The sequence below is a fragment of the Diabrotica undecimpunctata genome, chromosome 7, assembly GCF_040954645.1.
Source record: "Diabrotica undecimpunctata isolate CICGRU chromosome 7, icDiaUnde3, whole genome shotgun sequence".
NCBI classification, from domain to species: Eukaryota; Metazoa; Arthropoda; class Insecta; order Coleoptera; family Chrysomelidae; genus Diabrotica; species Diabrotica undecimpunctata.
In genome coordinates, this window is record NC_092809.1 from 54,507,614 (window position 1) to 54,527,792 (window position 20,179).

At 30.5% G+C, this 20,179-nt stretch overlaps 1 protein-coding gene across 1 annotated transcript in view; it reads right to left on the reverse strand.

The window, feature by feature from the left end:
* Positions 1-1,501: 1,501 nt before the first annotated feature.
* The window catches only part of LOC140445367 (uncharacterized), a 31,978-nt gene continuing 13,300 nt past the window's right edge, over positions 1,502-20,179 (reverse strand). The window contains exon 2 of the mRNA XM_072537346.1: positions 1,502-2,348. Within this exon, the coding sequence (XP_072393447.1) occupies positions 1,546-2,348 (803 nt within the window). The 3' untranslated portion in view covers positions 1,502-1,545. The remainder of the gene's footprint in view (positions 2,349-20,179) is intronic.

Consider the following 20,179-nt stretch of genomic DNA (forward strand, 5'->3'; position numbering starts at 1 on the left):
GGTATATAATAAATAATAGAAATAAATATTATATTATTTATAAAAAGTATATTATTAGTAAAAATTATTACTACACTTTACCTGTTGTTTTCATTTCTTTTGCGAAATTTTCCCATGCAAGTTCTTAAATTTTTCTGTTTGAACATTCCGGACTTGTGTCATCATAGATGCCTGGAAATTTCTTAATTAATAAGAAAAAACGAATATTGCATTATGGACTTTCTTCAGTAAGTCACTAAAATAAGCAAAAAATATTTCGAAGCAGGCTTAAATGGAGATGAAGCTGTCATTAAGGATAAAAATAAACTACGTATGGTATAAATAGCACCAGTAATAGGAAAAGTAATATTAATTGTAATGTTTAAAATGGGGCAGAAAATTTTGAGAGGATTCTATTAAGGTATAAAGGTGAAGAGGGTGAAGATTTCGATTAAAGAAGAAATAATGAGGAACCAAAAAGCTTTTTAATAAATCGGATATTAGATACATCACCAAAGCTAACTAGGGCTTAGCTAGAGTATGAATGAACAAATAGTACCAAAATTTATAATAAGGTCAAGCATCTAGACAACACAGAGAAGAGAAAGCAAAAGAGGGGATTCTAATTATTAAAATGTACCAAAAGATTATGACATACCTACTAAACATACGACTTCAACAATTAACCAAATTTATTGTCGGAAAATATTAAAATATTATATAAAAAAATTCGTCTACTAGAAAAGCAACAATAGACTCATCAACAACAAGTGTTAGAATACAAAATAAGCTCACTGAATACTTTTCTATAGTCAAAGGATTAAAGCAAGGAGACGGGATGGTGCCACACTGTTTAACCTGTCTCCCAAATATGTGATAAGACAGTTAAATATTGGAAACGCTAATCTTCTAACAAATAAATGAATACAGATTGCCATCTATGCCAATAACATATGCCATAGCATTATGTCTTTCAAAGTGAAAGAGGCGGCAGAAATATATTTACTATTAAAAACAGAAGCAAAATAGACTGGACTAGAAATAAATATTCAAAAGACAAAAAAGCTAACACAGGTAAGAGCTCAGAGAAATAGACGCACAGTTTGGTCAATTATAGGATAATATTGAAACTCTAGAAAGTCTCACATATCTGGGAGTTGCATTAAGCACAAATGGAACAAAAGAATCTGAGATACAAAGGAAATTAGTAACGGGAAACAAAGCTAATGTAGTGAGAACAAGGCTGAAATATTTCTGAAAAGACCCTAGATAGTAAAATGCAGGGCGTAGGATTAAAAGGAAGGCCACGGAGAAAAGTGGTAGGATGAAGTGGTAGCGGACGCGCAAAATTTGCTAGAGGTGAAAACCTGGAGAAGATCGGCACATGAACGGCAGGGTTAAAGGCATAGTTTGGAGGTCAAGTATCTATTTGGGCTGTGTTGCCATTGTTGAAAAAGAAATTTAAAATCTAAACATAAATTATAGCAAATAATAGGTAATTTGTATATAAAATAAAAAGCACATAATAATACCTAATAATTTTATTTTACGAAATAAAAAATAACCTTAAAACCAATCTCTTGCAGCAGCTTCTTCACACATAAGAATAAGTTTTTTAAGTGCCATTGGAGGTACGTCTTCAACTTCCATAGGTGATCCTATCTTAAATATCTTCCCCTTTTCTCCAAAAATAACTGTGGGTATCATCATTAACGCCTGGAAGATACCTTCTTGGCAATTATTTGTAAAATCTTTCAAAAATTTTGTATAAGAATATTCGTCGCTGTAGACATTTAGCCGTTTTAATATATTTACAAATTCTTCGTGATAATATTTAATCAAGTTGTCTACATTATTTTCAAGGCAGCTTAATTCAACACTGCTAAAAAGGAAGAGAATTAGGTCGATGGTTGGGGAATTGACTTCACACATTTGGAAGTCACAAAACTTGTTTTTAATTGAAACTCCATTTACAACCTTTTGCATTGTATTATTGAGCCACATATCGTGATGTATTATTGTTGAAAAAGCTCCAATTGGTCTTTCATTTTTTTTATGCCCTGTCATTTTTTCTTTATGATATTCAGTCATTTTAATAAACTTGGCAGCTACGTGTTTTTGGCTCTTATTTTCATTAAATATTTTTATTAATATATTAAAAATATGCGGATCTGGTCTTTCTTTTCCGTTTTCTTCTTTAGGTGGTTGTTCTGGAAATGGAAGTTTTAAGTCTTTAGTTAAATTTCCAAATTCTTCAGGTTCTAATAGCCTCATTGCTAGCGGTACGGCATGGAACATTGCTAAATCTTTCAAAATGAGTTTGGAGGTATCCAAATCAAATCCAACATGCCTATCCAGATTTTTATAACCTAAAAAATTAAAAAAACAAATTTAAATATTAAAAAAGTTTAACTTTATTTCAAATTAGTATTAAAGAGTTTACTATATTTCACAACCTTGTTTTCGGAAATACTAAATGTGTCATTTTATAAAACCTTGTGATAATGCTGAGCCTTTATGTCACAAGATATATTTTTTTAGTACTCCAGTCAGTATTGAGACCCCAAAAAAGATGCAAAAAAATTTACCATTTTTACTTTCCGGCTTACCCCTAAAACACCTCCTCGTATAGGGTGAAAAACGATTTATAAAGAATTTTTACGCCGTAGAAAAAAATGTTTTAAATAAAAAATGTAGCTAAGATAATTTTAAACAAAAATGTATATTAGCACTTTTTATATAGACTAAACCGTTCTGTCACAATCAACGCTTGAAACAACCGGAGATTTTTAATGTCAGTTACGCGGTAAACAGTAAAAATTCAATATCTTCCAAACAGAGTCTGCTATCATTAGACTTCGGCAAATATGCAAATAAAAATGTAGAAAATATGCGCATAAATATGCACGTGTTTACCCGAAAATATGCAAATATTTTACAAAATATGCATACAAATAAATAAAAAAATCGTAAAATAGTAACAATTTTATTTAAAAAAAAAAAGTGTACATAACTAAATATTTCCTACTATTTATTAAGATTTACATTTATTTTAAGTAACTACATCATTTTTAAGTATGAATAAACTTATTTAGAATTATGGTAACAATAAATGACCAAGTGGTGTTCAAAATTTTCTAACAAAAACTTGTGGCTTCTGTCTGAGTACATATATTTATATATGGAAAAACTTCGTTCAACATCAACTGATGTAACAGGAGCATTTTTCAAACTAACCAAAACATTTGGTTCTAAATTAATTGTTTTCGAAATATTTCCAGCTAGAACACTGACTACTTTAGAAAGAATATGGTAACCTTTATTTTTTTCCATAGTAGCTTCAAATTTTTTTAAAATATCTTTTCCAATATTACCTCTAACGTTCCGACAACATGACGCAAATTCTTTTATTATTGCTGTACTTTCGAACAATGACAGTTTTGGTGATTCTAACTGAGCAATTGTTTTTTGAACAAAACTAAAATTTGATTTTATAAATGAAAGTTCTTGTTGAAGCAAGTTACTCTGAAAAGTTTGTTTAGAATCCAAAAGAGATTGGGAACTTTCATTTGTTAACGTATCAATTATGTTCTTTATTTTAACAAAATGATCTGCATAAAAATTAGCTGCTTCTAACTATGTTCCCCATCGCGTTAAAATAGGTTGTGGTGGAAGAGGAATGTTAGGTAGCATTTCTTTATAAAGTTGAATTCTTATAGGAGATTTAAGAAATACTTTTTTGACACTGGATATCATGGTATTTACAAGAGGAAACTTTTTTCGTATTTCCTCTGCAACTCTGTTTAATCCATGCGCTACACAAGTAACATGTATTAAATCTGGGAAAAATATTTTTAAATTTTGTCCTGCTTTCACCATATAAGGAGCAGCATCCGATAAAATAAGCAGTAATTTATTAGAAGGAATAGTTGTCGGAAGAAAAAAAGTTGCAAATGTTTCTTGTATAAAACGCGAAATTGTTAAAGCATTTGTTTTCTCAAGTTGCTGGCATGAAATAAGATGAGATTTTGGTAAGGTATCTTCTTTAAGAACACCAATCAATAAATGAGCAATATACTTTCCTGAGGAATCAGTGGTTTCGTCTACAGATATGTAAAAATAATTATCTGCAATTTCTTCCTTAATATTAATTAACACCGACGAGTATAGCCCGTTCACATTATTTCTTCTTAGAGACCGATCACTTGGAACATTAAGTTTGCAATATTTTTTTAGAAACGAACTAAAATTTACATTTGCTAATTTTGAAAGCGGTATGTTTGCAGACACTAATGCGCGACACAAGTCTTCATTAAAAGTTTCTTGCTCATCTAATTTTTTTGAAGTAGATTGGAAACATTTAGCCATTGAAGTTTGATGTTTTCCTCCTATTTTTCCTTTTTTTGCAATGTGTGAAGCAGTTCTCACATGTTGGTCTATCTGAAATTTCTTCTCACATGCTATCTATAAATAAAAATAAAAACCTTTATTTTAACCCAACCTTTAAAATATAAAAATATACAAGGTGTTTTTGGTTAATCAAATAACTGGTTTGGAAAAAAAACACTCGCTAAGTGTTTTAAATGCAGTATTAATCCACAAATTAGTTTTTGTTACTAACCATTAGTACATCATATAACTTATTTTAAAATTCAACAAAAGTTTATTTTTTGTTAATTCAATTACAATAAAAATAATTGAATAAAAATAATTGTGTTTTAGAATAGCTGACTTCATAAAAAAAAGTAAAGGTGAAAAATTTTTCTAAATACACAGCATTGTATTGTACCATGGACAATTTTTTCTCACTAAAGGAAGCTATTTTTCATTTAAAAACAACCTACGAGTACTAAATTTCAAGTAAATACGTTTATTGGTTTTAAAGTTATTGTTGTTATTAACTAAAAGAATTTAATTTTTTATACGATAAGATTATAAGATTATAAGATACACCCTGTATCTCGAAAAGTAAATAAGTTTGACCCCTCATTAACTATATCGTTTTGTTCAATTTTTCGAGAAGTATCTACAGTCAAACGTTGTAAGTGTCATTTGGAAACACCCTGTATGTATGAAATATTAGATATTTAATAGAAAATATTAGATACTTACAATTTTGCCACAGACTGAACAGTAGATTTTTCCCATATCCATAGACAGCTCTTTATAAGGTTTAATCCAAGTTGAAGCACTGGTTGTTTTAGGCATTATAAAATCACAATCTTCCTTTTTGTTACGCACAACGAGTGTTTACGCTTTGAATATCAAAACAAAAATGATTTACAAATCTGAGCATCTAATTAGAAATGTTTAGGTACCTAATTCAATAAACTGGGAGATTTTGGAAAATCCCTAAATAAGGAACAAAACTATTAGCTGTTTACCTGCTGTTAAGATACAATAAATTGTAGATAGATTTGGGGATTAGATCATAAAATGCAAATGAGCGAACCCTTAGCGATTATCCAATAACTGAATGCCTCAGTGACCGAGACTTTCTAAGAATGTTGAGGGCTACTTAAATTGATCTTCTTTGAAATTGTAAATGTTTTGTACCTGTAGAGATTACGTACTTAGATCATTTCTTGATTAAAATGACTACAAAATTTTATACAAGAATTGAAATAAATTGGTATGTTTAAAAATTTTCAAATACAGTATAAAAATCTGAACTTTTATGCACTTTATGCAAACTTTTATACAAATATGCCAAAATATGAAATATTTGCATAAAATATGCACAATATGCAAAATATGCAATATGCGTATTTGCCGAAGTCTACCTATCATCAAAAGTCAAAATTCATTTGCTACAGTCTAATCTTCAAAACCTATAGCAGAGCTTCCCAAACTTATTTGTACTGTGACGCCCTTGGGACTTTGGTATTTTTTTGCGACGCCCCCTCAACCCAACCCATAATAATACTTACCAATTTTAGTAACTGCCTAGTCACAGGTTGTAGTTATAACAAAAACACTATTTGAACATTTATATTTTTTATTAAAAGTTAAGAACGAAATCAAAACATAGGCACAAAAATGAAAAGAAGTATTTATTTATGTAACTGTCTGGTTAATGTGAGTGATGTGCTTGCTTTTTTGAGCACAGCTGATGAAACCGGGGTTCCAGTTTAGAAATTGGCACTCTCATCTATTTTTCTGAGTTTATGTTTAACCTGTACTTGTTTTTAATTCCTGCAACTGCAAAAAAGCCCGTTTCGCACAAAAACAAAGTCGCTAATGGTAATAAAACCTCTAATGCAGAAGTGCTGATGGCATGATATTCATGACAAAGTGAGCTCCAAAATGCAATCAGCTTGTCCTTGTCTTATTGAAGCTTTAGGCTGGAATCACAGAACAATTCTGTCAGTTGTTCTTCTGTGAAATTTTATACTATAGTTTCTATAGTATGAAATTTCACATCAAATTTTTAAACTTTCACATTGAAAACGATTTAAAACTTTTAAAATTGCCTTTTTTGATTGTACAAATAAGTTTTTAGAAACTTACGTGGAGGTATTTACAGTGGCGTGCAGTCGTCTGTGCACATCTGTACATCGTCTGTGCGATTTTTAGGCATATTTACTATCCCTCATATTTGTTGTCAAAACACAAAATTACAATTTTATTTTATAAGTTTTCAGGATTGCTTTCTAACAATGGAAATTCTACGACCAGTCAATTATATTGATACATTTTATTGAACACGTAAGAATCGTAACATATGACAAAAATCGCGCTACGATTATTTATTTCACATCTTTATTAAAACTGATTTTATTTGCAGCAATATATATATATATATATATATATATATATATATATATATATATATATATATATATATATATTGTTATGATATGTAAAATCGAGAAAAATATTGGTTTGTTTAAAAATATTTCAAAGTTCAAAAACATTAAAATAATTCAGATAAGTAGGATAATATCCAACAAACATTTCGAAGAAGGAAAGTTATTAAATTCTTGGATTACCTGTACTAAACAAAATGTAAGCTTTGCATAAATTATTTCTTTGTTATACTTGAGTGACCCGCATAATTTTAAGTGAAATCCAAAGACAATTGAACGGGGTTTTCCAAAATACATTAATGCAGTGATTAGAGACAAATAGAAGAGATTTTAGAAAGAGGTTTTTGTTAGTTTTAAGAATTATAGAAAATATTATTTGTAAATAAGTTTTAGGAAATTTTATAATTATAGGTAAAAATTTGTTTGTTATCGAAATGAAAAAATGGGGGAATTGTGACGAGTTTTGATTGGTGGAGATTGAAAAAGGTGGGATAAGTATGTAGGAAAAAGTTTAGCGAGATTGAGGAGAGAGAAAAGATAATCAGTTGGTTTTCCAAGTCTGTAAGACGAATAGTAATTGTTCTCAGGCGATTCCCGAGAAGTAGCAAGCAGTAGTGTTGAATGTTAGTGAGTTTTTGTGGAGTTAGTGTATCTGACAGAAGCTGAAGCAACAAAATATTGTAAGTCATATTTTTCTACTTATATTCCAAGAGTCACTGTTCAGGCCAACGAGAGATTCAGTTTATCGTAAAGAGAAGATATTCCAAGAGTCATTTTTCACTCGGGCCAACGAGAGATTCAGTTTATCGAGAGGAGAAAGGCTATCATAATTTGAATGATTTGTGCTTTTGAAGGCGATCATTAAGGACGATATACTTGCAACAATCTGTTGTAAGATTGCTGATTACATAGGGAGCGTTTGAGAGGAGATAATATAGTCTACAAGGAACAAGGATTTGGACCACTCATCATCAGAGAGAGATATTTTTGTTTTCTGCAGTTTTTTTTTTATTGATAACACAATTTTTACACTTAATTTAGAAAGGATATAAATATTTTGATTAGGAGAGTTAGAATAGTTTGGGATTTTGAGATTTCAATTAATATTGTTTGTACCATTAATTTTGATTGTTCACGTACGTAGAACACAATTTTGAGAATCATTATATGAGATTTGTTTATTGAAAACTTTTGAGTGTGAATTATTTCATTATTTTTATTTCAATATATAGTGTTAGATCATATGTGTTTTTTATTATTACGGTATTCTTTGGACCTTACCTTTCACATGTAATAGCATAGATATTGAAGCACGAATTTAACCCTGAGATAAAATAATTAAAAATTGTGATAGAGTCATAATCATATCATTTAAATAATTTTAATTAATCAAAAAATGAATTAGCTAATTATTGCTTGGCGCCCCAAGACTTTAAATATCACAATAACTGGCTTCCAAAACGTGGGGCTTGAAAATATCGCAGCTTTACATTTGAAGGAAGGGAAAGAGATCTGGAATAAGTACAGGTGATCCAGAGATAAAACATATAACATTGAGGGAATTTGAATTTGAAAGTATTTTGACAATTTTTCCAGGGAATATAAATTTGATTTATTGATTGATCGTAGTTAGTGGATATTTACTGCTATTGAATTATTTGATTTTATTTTCTTTACCAATCGTACATTTGATATTTATTTTGAATTATTTGAATTTTACTGATTGCATATTTGATATTTGTCGTGAAAATTTAATACATTTGGGGAGAAATATTGTCGTGTTCTGAAACATATAGAGTGTTGTAAAATTTCACATTTGGCGGGGACAAAAACAGTAACGAAAAGAAACAACAAGTCGACCACAAGGAGTCAAAGCAAAATGCAAGAAAGGAAGGAGGATAACAGAGAAGAGGAAACAATTGTTGAAGAAGGATCGGATAATGAAGGAAATGTTACAATAGTTGAGGAGAAAAAAGAATTATCAGGAATAGAAAAATTATTAGCAATGATGCAAATACAGACACAAACAATGAATGAAACATCAAAGAAAATGGATAGAAATCAACAAGAAACAAAACAAACAATGGAAGAAAACCAACGGGAAACAAGACAAGCAATAGAACTAAATAACAGGAATATAGAGCAGCGTTTGGAAAACTATGAACAAGAAATTAAAGGATGTGTTGAGGGGATAAAGAAAGAACTGATACAACAGATAGAAGAAATAACCATAAAGAATGCAAAACAAGAGACAGAGATAAAAGATATCCAAAATACGATGAAGGAAATAAAGATTGTCCAGAAAAAGGAATTAGAACAGTTAGAAGAAAAATTTGAAATGGCGCTACAAGAAGACAGGAAGGAAGTAGAAAGAAGATTAAAGCAAAATGAAAAACAAATGGCAGAAATTGAACTAAGAGGGGTAGAGAGAAAAGAAGTTATCATCCATGGAACAAGCGAGCCCAAAATACAATTTGGCGGGGATATTCGAAAAACACACCCAGTACCGTTTGTTAAAAATCTGAAAACCAAATTACAACATATTAGATATTTTGACGATTGCAAAGAAACAATTAGAAACCATTTGAAAGAAGGAGCAGCGTTATGGTATGAAAGCAAGGAAGATGAGTTTGAAAATTGGACAGATTTTGAAAATAAATTTCTCAACTATTTCTGGGGGAAAAATAAACAGAGAGAAATCAACCAAGAGCTACAGAATGGAAAATATCACGAAAAAATGGGAATATCTGAAGAAAGATATGCTTTGCAGATATATAACAATTCAAAATATCTAGAATACAAATATTCTACCGAACAGCTGGTAGAAATGATCAGCAGACATTTTGAGGAAACGTTGGAAGATCACGTGATTTTGAGAAACTATCAAGATATTGATAGTTTGTGCCAATTCCTTCAATTAAAAGAAGCGAAAAGAAAAGAAATGAGAAATAGAAGACAACATGACCAATATAATGAACCGCAAAGAAGGTATTCATCAAATTATGACCAGAGAAACCGACATCCCAGATCAACAAACGAATATAGGCCGAGAAATTACAATAATTACAATAGACAACAAAATTACGATAACCGGAATGATACACAAAATAGAACAAATGAAAATCACAACAGGAATAGAGATGCACAAAATCCTCCGAATAGGAACACGAACGAACAAAGGGACGATAGAAATAATCAGAGATTCCAACGACAAAACAGAAGAGAGATGAATCATGTAGCAATAGAAAAGGGAGAAGAAGAAGTATTCAATGAATCCAGACAGGATTTTCAATAAGGCATCCACTAAACAAAAGTAAAAAACTCTCCGGTATATTTTGTCACCCGAGAGAGTTTATACAGTTGGCGGGAAACGAAAAACAAAATTCTAATTCCAATCTAATTTTTTTAGATGCATTTATAAAACATAAAGCGATTAAAATTCTGATTGATTCTGGATCGGAAATTTCGTTAATCAATAAAAAACTAGTAAAAGAATTAAATATGGACAGATTTGTGTATAAGATTCCGAGGGTTGCTTTAGTGGGTGCAAATAATAAAAAATTGACGACAGAAAACGAAGGTTTAGGAGTACGGATCAGAGTGGGAGACCAATTCTATATTATGCAATGTGTGGTGATCGAAGATCTAAATCATGATATGATAGCGGGAATTGATGAATTGAGTGAAAAACATATCACCATCAATTTTTCGGAAAATCAACTGGAAATCAGAGCAGAACCAGACAACATAGAAGAAGAAAAGGAAACAGATAGGAGAAAATTTTCTGAAAGGATAAATGGACAAGAAAAACATAAAGAAATCAATATGACGGTAGAGGATAAATCGAAAGCTCAAGAAAAAAATAAATCCGAAGAGGAAAAGAGAATAAAAAAAAAGAAGAAGAGTTCGAAAAGAAAGCAGAAAAAAAGGAAGTTATAAGCAGAAAAATCGAAGGAGCCGAAACATGGTGCTCGGAATACCAGATAGAAATTAAAGATAAAGAAAAAATAAAAGAAGAAATAACGGAAGAGGACAGAGAAGAAATGGCAATTATGGACGAGAATCCAGAATTTTGTGAAGAAGTAATACGGACAGTGAACACATGTGAACAAACTGAGGATGAAAGAAAAATAATATGTGGAGAAAACATGGAGAAGGAAATAGAGAAGATTTTAGAAAATTATGGAGATCTTATTAATGAAGAAAGTTAAATTATGAACATTCTTTTAAAGTTAAAAACTTAGAAAATTTTAAATCGAAAACATATCCAATCCCGTATAAATACAGGCAAAGCGTCGGACAGGAAATTGAAAATATGATCAAAGACAAGGTGATCGAAAGATGTGACTCTCCATATATCAACCCGATAGTATGCGTAAAAAAATCAAATGGTGATTTGCGATTATGTTTAGATGCAAGAAACATTAATTCGCACACAATCGCGCAATACGAAGCGCCTTTGAACATAGAAGCCATTTTTGGACGAATCACAGGATCACACATTTTCTCCAAAATCGATTTGAAACACAGTTTTTGGTTAATACCTTTGGCAGAAAAGTGTCGAAATTATACCGCTTTTTCTATCGACGGAGTGGTGTACCGATTTAGGGTAGTACCATTTGGACTACAAAGTGCATGCGCTGCTTTGGTTCGCGCATTACACACAATTTTAAATAGGCATGGAGAATTTGTTGTACATTACATAGATGATTTATTAATTTTCTCACCGGATATAACAAGCCATCTACGACATATTCATACTGTTCTCGAAGAACTTGATCAAGCCGGATTAAAATTAAATATTCAAAAGTGTCAGTTTTTCCAAAAAGAGGTATTGTATTTAGGATTCAAATTAGACACAAAAGGGATTAGTCTTGCAGAAGATAGAATCGAAGTCATAAACAACTACCCTAGGCCAACCAATTTAAAAACTTTGCGGGGATTTTTAGGAATGGTAAACTATTTCAAAAAGCTGATACCAGACCTCAGTACAAAAGAAATACCGCTAATAGCATTACTTAAGAAAAATGTCAGATGGAAATGGGGAACTGAACAAGAAATCGCTTTCAAAAATTTAAAAGGAGCGTTTTCCACAGCTGTAAGAGTGCACCACCCAAGATATGAGCAACCTTTCATTCTCAGGACCGATGCTTCCATAAAAAGATTTGCAGGGGTGTTATCACAGATACAAGACGATATAGAGGTGCCAATATGTTTTGTTTCCCGTGTAACCAAAACGTATGAGAGAAAATACAGCGTTACTGAATTAGAGTTTGCCAGTGTGTTATTTTGTGTAAACAAATTACGTTTTTACCTACTTGGGGCAAGATTCACCATTGAAACGGATCATGCAGCGTTGGTACACATAATGAAAAATAGGTTGGTAAATAATAGAATTCATAGGGGCATTCTTTTACTCCAAGAATATGATTTTGAATTTAAATATATCAAAGGAACGGACAATATTTTGGCTGATGCGTTGACGAGAGATGAACAATTCCGCAAAGAGGATCACAAAACTCTCCACGTAGGCATGAACATAATGAGAGAAGAAGCAGGCTTATTTTCTTTGGCCAAAATCAGGGAAAATCAGGAAGAATTGAATGAAAGAGAAAAGCAAAGGGCTGAACAAGAAAATAACCTATATTTTAAGAGGGTCGATGGTAAAGAACTCTATGTAATCACGGAGCAAATGGCAAAAGAAGTTTTTTTAAAGTTACACTGTGACAACGGACATATTGGAAGTAGAAAGGTGTGGCTTATGTTCAGGGAGAACTACATTTGTCGACAGGACTATACAATAGCCAAAGAGGTGACTCGAAATTGTGTGACATGCCAAAAGTGTAAAAGTAGGAACTTTAAAAATGAAAACGTCACAAAAAACGTCGTAGCTCGGAAGAAACTGGATATTGTTGCTATTGATATGTTGAGCGATTTGATACCAACAACTCAAAGGAATAAACACATATTAGTTATGGTGGATCTTTTCTCAAAATATGTTAAATTGTACGCATGCAGAACCACAAAAGGAATTGAAATACTTAGGAAGATAGACAATTTTATAGAAACGGTGGGAAGACCAGACAATATTTTATTGGACAATGCGACATATTTTAGGAATGAACGTTTTAAAAGGGAATTAAGAGAGAGGGGCATCGATACAAAATTTATAAGCATCCGTCATCCACAGAGCAACCCATCGGAGCGTTTTATACAAGAAGTCACAAAATTTCTACGAATTGCCGCGGAAGAACATCATCGACATTGGGACAGAAAAGTGTTTGAGATCGAGACCTATTTGAATTGTGCTTCAAATACGGTTACCAAAGAGACGCCTTTATATATAATGAAAGGAACAATGCCTACAAGACCGTGGGAAGACACCGCCCCCAGACAATACGAAGAAGTGATCGAGTTGGTTCAAAGAAGATTGAGACGAAGTGGAGAGAAATATCTCCAAAGACAAGAGAGAACCCGCAGAAGAAGGCCGATCAAATTCCAGAAAGGAGATAAAGTCTTAGTGAAGGCACTGAGGGTGTCGAATTTACAAAATGGTATTTGTGCTAAATTGATGCCGATATTTGAAGGTCCATATAGGGTCAATACGGAAAATGGGGTAAATAGTTATGAATTAGCGCACATAGAGACAGGAAATATACGAGGTATTTTTAACATTCACGACATCTATCAATATCATGAATAGATTTTAATAACATAGTGAAATAATTTGATCCTAGAAAACTTTTGTCATTTTTAAAATTTAACAAAGAGTTTTCGGCAAATCAAATGGCGGGGATTTGTTATGATATGTAAAATCGAGAAAAATATTGGTTTGTTTAAAAATATTTCAAAGTTCAAAAACATTAAAATAATTCAGATAAGTAGGATAATATCCAACAAACATTTCGAAGAAGGAAAGTTATTAAATTCTTGGATTACCTGTACTAAACAAAATGTAAGCTTTGCATAAATTATTTCTTTGTTATACTTGAGTGACCCGCATAATTTTAAGTGAAATCCAAAGACAATTGAACGGGGTTTTCCAAAATACATTAATGCAGTGATTAGAGACAAATAGAAGAGATTTTAGAAAGAGGTTTTTGTTAGTTTTAAGAATTATAGAAAATATTATTTGTAAATAAGTTTTAGGAAATTTTATAATTATAGGTAAAAATTTGTTTGTTATCGAAATGAAAAAATGGGGGAATTGTGACGAGTTTTGATTGGTGGAGATTGAAAAAGGTGGGATAAGTATGTAGGAAAAAGTTTAGCGAGATTGAGGAGAGAGAAAAGATAATCAGTTGGTTTTCCAAGTCTGTAAGACGAACAGTAATTGTTCTCTGGCGATTCCCGAGAAGTAGCAAGCAGTAGTGTTGAATGTTAGTGAGTTTTGTGGAGTTAGTGTATCTGACAGAAGCTGAAGCAACAAAATATTGTAAGTCATATTTTTCTACTTATATTCCAAGAGTCACTGTTCAGGCCAACGAGAGATTCAGTTTATCGTAAAGAGAAGATATTCCAAGAGTCATTTTTCACTCGGGCCAACGAGAGATTCAGTTTATCGAGAGGAGAAAGGCTATCATAATTTGAATGATTTGTGCTTTTGAAGGCGATCATTAAGGACGATATACTTGCAACAATCTGTTGTAAGATTGCTGATTACATAGGGAGCGTTTGAGAGGAGATAATATAGTCTACAAGGAACAAGGATTTGGACCACTCATCATCAGAGAGAGATATTTTTGTTTTCTGCAGTTTTTTTTTTATTGATAACACAATTTTTACACTTAATTTAGAAAGGATATAAATATTTTGATTAGGAGAGTTAGAATAGTTTGGGATTTTGAGATTTCAATTAATATTGTTTGTACCATTAATTTTGATTGTTCACGTACGTAGAACACAATTTTGAGAATCATTATATGAGATTTGTTTATTGAAAACTTTTGAGTGTGAATTATTTCATTATTTTTATTTCAATATATAGTGTTAGATCATATGTGTTTTTTATTATTCCGGTATTCTTTGGACCTTACCTTTCACATGTAATAGCATAGATATTGAAGCACGAATTTAACCCTGAGATAAAATAATTAAAAATTGTGATAGAGTCATAATCATATCATTTAAATAATTTTAATTAATCAAAAAATGAATTAGCTAATTATTGCTTGGCGCACCAAGACTTTAAATATCACAATAATATATATATATATATATATATATATATATATATATATATATATATATATATATATATATATATATATATATATATATATATATATATATATATTGTTATGATATGTAAAATCGAGAAAAATATTGGTTTGTTTAAAATATTTCAAATTTCAAAAAACAGTAAAATAATTCTGAAAGTATAACCAACAAACATTTCGAAGAAGGAAAGTTATTAAATTCTTGGATTACCTGTACTAAACAAAATGTAAGCTATACATAAATTATTTCTTTGTTATACTTGAGTGACCCGCATAATTTTAAGTGAAATCCAAAGACAATTGAACCGGGTTTTCCAAATACATTAATGCGTTGATTAAAGACAATAGAAGAGATTTTAGAAAGAGGTTTTTGTTAGTTTTTAAGAACTATAGAAAAATATTATTTGTAAATAAGTTTTAGGAAATTTTATGATTATAGGTAAAAATTTGTTTGTTATCGAAATGAAAAAATGGGGGAATTGTGACGAGTTTTGATTGGCGAGATTGAAAAAGGTAGGATAGGTATGTAGGAATGAAAGTTCAGCTAGATTTAGGAGAGAGAAAAGAAAATCAGTTGGTTTTTCAAGTCTGTAAGACGAACAGTGATTGTTCTCTGGCGGTTCCCGAGATGTAGCAGGCAGTAGTGTTGAATGTTAGTGAGTTTTTGTGGAGATAGTGTATCTGACAGAAGCTGAAGCAGCAAAATATTGTAAGTCAGATTTTTCTACTTATATTCCAAGAGTCACTGTTCAGGCCAACGAGAGATTCAGTTTATCGTAAAGAGAAGATATTCCAAGAGTCATTTTTCACTCGGGCCAACGAGAGATTCAGTTTATCGAGAGGAGAAAGGCTATCATAATTTGAATGATTTGTGCTTTTGAAGGAGATCATTAAGGACGATATACTTGCAACAATCTGTTGTAAGATTGCTGATTACATAGGGAGCGGTTGAGAGGAGATAATATAGTCTACAAGGAACAAGGATTTGGACCACTCATCATCAGAGAGAGATATTTTTGTTTTCTGCAGTTTTTTTCTTATTGATAACACAATCTTTACACTTAATTTAGAAAGGATATAAATATTTTGATTAGGAGAGTTAGAATAGTTTGGGATTTTGAGATTTCAATTAATATTGTTTGTACCATTAATTTTGAATTGTTCACGTACGTAGAACAAAATTTTGAGAATCATTATATGAGATTTGTTTATTGAAAACTATTGAGTGTGAAGTATTTCATTATTTTTATTTCAATATATAGTGTTAGATCATATGTGTTTTTTATTATTCCGGTATTCTTTGGACCTTACCTTTCACATGTAATAGCATAGATGTTGAAGCACGAATTTAACCCTGAGATAAAAGAATAAAAAAATTGTGATAGAGTCATAATCATATCATTTAAATAATTTTAATTAATCAAAAAAATTAATTAGCTAATTATTGCTTGGCGCACCAAGACTTTAAATATCACAATAATATATATATATATATATATATATATATATATATATATATATATATATATATATATATATATATATATATATATATATATATATATATATATATATATATATATATATATATATCCCTCTACCGCATGGAAATTCATGTATTATGTATGTATGTAAGTTTAAAGTTCAGCACATACGCAGGCACAGCATAACGTGAACCGTAGATTTGTTTGGAAACCTCTATATATTTTTAAAATCTGGCAACTCTGCTAGACAAGTCAACCCAATCATTTTAGTTATAACGTGCTGTGCATTGCGATTTTTTAGAACAAGTGAAAAATTGATCTTCAAACATCGGCGTTTTCCAAGTAAGTAATTAATTTTTGAAGTTATACTTTTATACGCGCGCTCGACGTTGGAAATTTGCACGGGAGTGAATCGATTAAATTATTACATATGTAAGATATGAGTAAGAGAGAGACAGAAGATATATTTTCTCTCTTTCTCTCTCGAGAATAAAAATGTTGCTTTTGTATATATATATTTAATATTGTATATATATATATATATTATTGTGATATTTAAAGTCTTGGTGCGCCAAGCAATAATTAGCTAATTAATTTTTTTGATTAATTAAAATTATTTAAATGATATGATATATATATATATATATATATATATATATATATATATATATATATATATATATATATATATATATCATCATCATCATGTGCAGCTTTATCAACCGTTTCCAATTACGGTGCAGCCTCCCTTATTTCAAAGTTATTCTATGTTCTTATTATTATTCGACGATGTCTTAGTTATACGTTGTTCGAATAATTTGCGCTCATTTGCGCCCATATTTTTCTATCTTGTGCTATTCGAGACCACGTTGTTCCTGTTAATTTTCTAATATCATAATCCCATCTGAGATTTGGGCGCCTCTTTGGTCTCTTAGCGTTCCTGGGGTACCACATAGTTGTTCTAGTGGTCCATCTGTTATCTGTTCTTCTTGCCATATGTCCTGCCCATTGCCATTTCAGGGATTTTATTCTTTGGATTACATCAGTCACCTGGGTTTGCCTCCGTATCCATTCAATTCTTTTACGATCCCTCTTTGTTATCCCTAGCATACATCTTTCCATTGCTCTTTGAGTTACTTGGAGTTTCGACGTTATTTCTCTCTTTAATATCCAAGTTTCACATCCATATGTCAAGACGGGTAATATGCATTGATTAAATACTCTCTTCTTGAGGTATAGTGGCATTTTGGACTTGAAGACTATGGAATTTCGTCCGAATGCTGACCACGCTTGTTTTATTCGTCTGTTGATTTCCGGAAGTAGTGATCCCGATTTATGTATGAGCTGTCCCAGGTATATGTACTCATCTACTACTTCTAGCGAGGTTTCATTAATTTTTATTTCCACGTTGGCGATCAGATCATTGCACATTATTTTAGTCTTTGCTAGGTTCATTTTTAGGCCTACCTCATTGCTGGCTGTATTAAGGTCATTAATTTGCAGTTGTAATTCTTCAGGACTTCTAGCAATTAGAATGATGTCATCAGCGAATCTAAGATGGTTTAGGTATTCTCCATCTATACATAGACCTTGGTTGTTCCAGTCTAATTTCCGGAAGATATTTTCTAAGGTTGCAGTGAAGAGCTTAGGGGATATGGTGTCTCCTTGTATTATATATATATATATATATAATATATATATATATATATATATATATTATATATATATATATATAATATATATATATATATATATATATATATATATATATATATATATATATATATTATATATATATATATATATATATATATATATATATATATATATATATATATATATATATAATATATAATATGATATATATTAATATTATTATTTATGTGATATGTTTTGTATTATTTATTAAATGTTCATAATTATTTTATTATTAGATTTCCAAATAATAATTACAATAAATAACTGTATGACCGAGAACTGTCAATTTTGAAATACGTTAGTGTCATGTCTAATTGGCAAATGTTTTACGTGTTTGGTTCATAGACTGGTATATGTGTGTTCGATTCCCAATATAAATTTTCTTTTTTATTTTTGAAATATTTAAAAACCTCACGTTAATCTTATTAAATATATGTAATATAGGCAAAAATGCTGAATTTTAAAATAAAATGAAAATTTACAACATAACTTGAGTTGTTGGTTTTGTATTTTTATCTTCCACAAACATTTTTTGAAGTTATACTTCTATACCCGCGTTCGACGTTGGAAATTTGTACGGGAGTGAATCGGCAAAATCATTATATATGTAAGATATAGGTGAGAGAGAGACAGAAGATATATTTTCTCTCTTTCTCTCTCGAGAATAAAAGTATTCCTTTTGTAAATATATTTAATATTTATTAATATTATTATTTTTTTATTAATATTATTATGATGATAAATTAAACATATGCGTAAGTAAGTTATGTATATTGTCATTTGTAAATACTTATGAAGATTGCATTTTAATTTGTATTGTATTATTATATTGAATTATGTTGCAGTGTATTGTATTGTATTTTAATATTAATAACAAAATAAACAGTGAATTTTACTGCAGAGTATGTGTAAAAAAATTTTTTGCATTCAGCTCCTTTTATACACATATGAAAATAAAAATATATATTTTTATTAAAATATTGATTCAATCCTTCAGTTACTATACTCCTATTACAGGTCAAATGTTTATATACAGCAAACGATGCACCATATATCTATATACCTAATTCTTTTTCTCTTTCTGCTCTCTCTTACCTATAGCATTACATAATGTAATGATTGTGTAGATTGACTCCCATATAAATTTGTAACGGCGAACGCGTGTATAGAATTATAACTTCCACATCTGTTTGTTTTTTAGTATTTCATGTCTTATTGGTGTTTGTTTTTTATAAGTTAGATGATATTTAGTGAATATTTACTTGGGTTTGTCAGAGAAAACGACATTTAGTGATCATCCATATAATTATGGCTTCTTTTGCATTATCGTAAAAAATATACACATTTTGTCGAAGCCATATATGGCTTTGTATGCGTTTGAACAGTAATTTATGTAGATATTATTTGTTTTCAGAAATGGATCCCCAAAGGTTTTATAGCAGTTCTAAATATGTGAACACTATTCCCAATGATGGAGGGTTAAACGACGATGATTATACTAATTCAGACGAAGAATATTTACCTTCTTCGTCTATAAAACAACGTCTTCAGTGCGTAGTAGTATCTGAAACTGATTATTCTGACATAGAGACATCTGATGCCAAATCAAAAGTTGACGATGTAAGGGCAACTACCTCAATAGGACTCAAACCAGCAGACAAAATAAATCAATATCCACATCTCAAAACAAGAAAGAGAAAATATTATAGAAGGAATCAAAATTGAAGAGTTATTATGAAAATTATTATGCTTTCTTGGGAGAATCAGAATGACCAGAATGCATGCAGAGATTGAAGAGTTCTATAGACTTTTTTAAATTTTTTTTAATGGCGACTTATTGGAGTTAATAGTTAATGAGTCAAATTTAAAATAAGTGCAAGATAACGTCAACAAACCTGGCAACATTACGAAGTATGAAATTGAACAATTTATTGGAATCAGCGTATTTATGTCAATTTTAAAATGGCCCTCTAGTAGACTCTACTGGAAG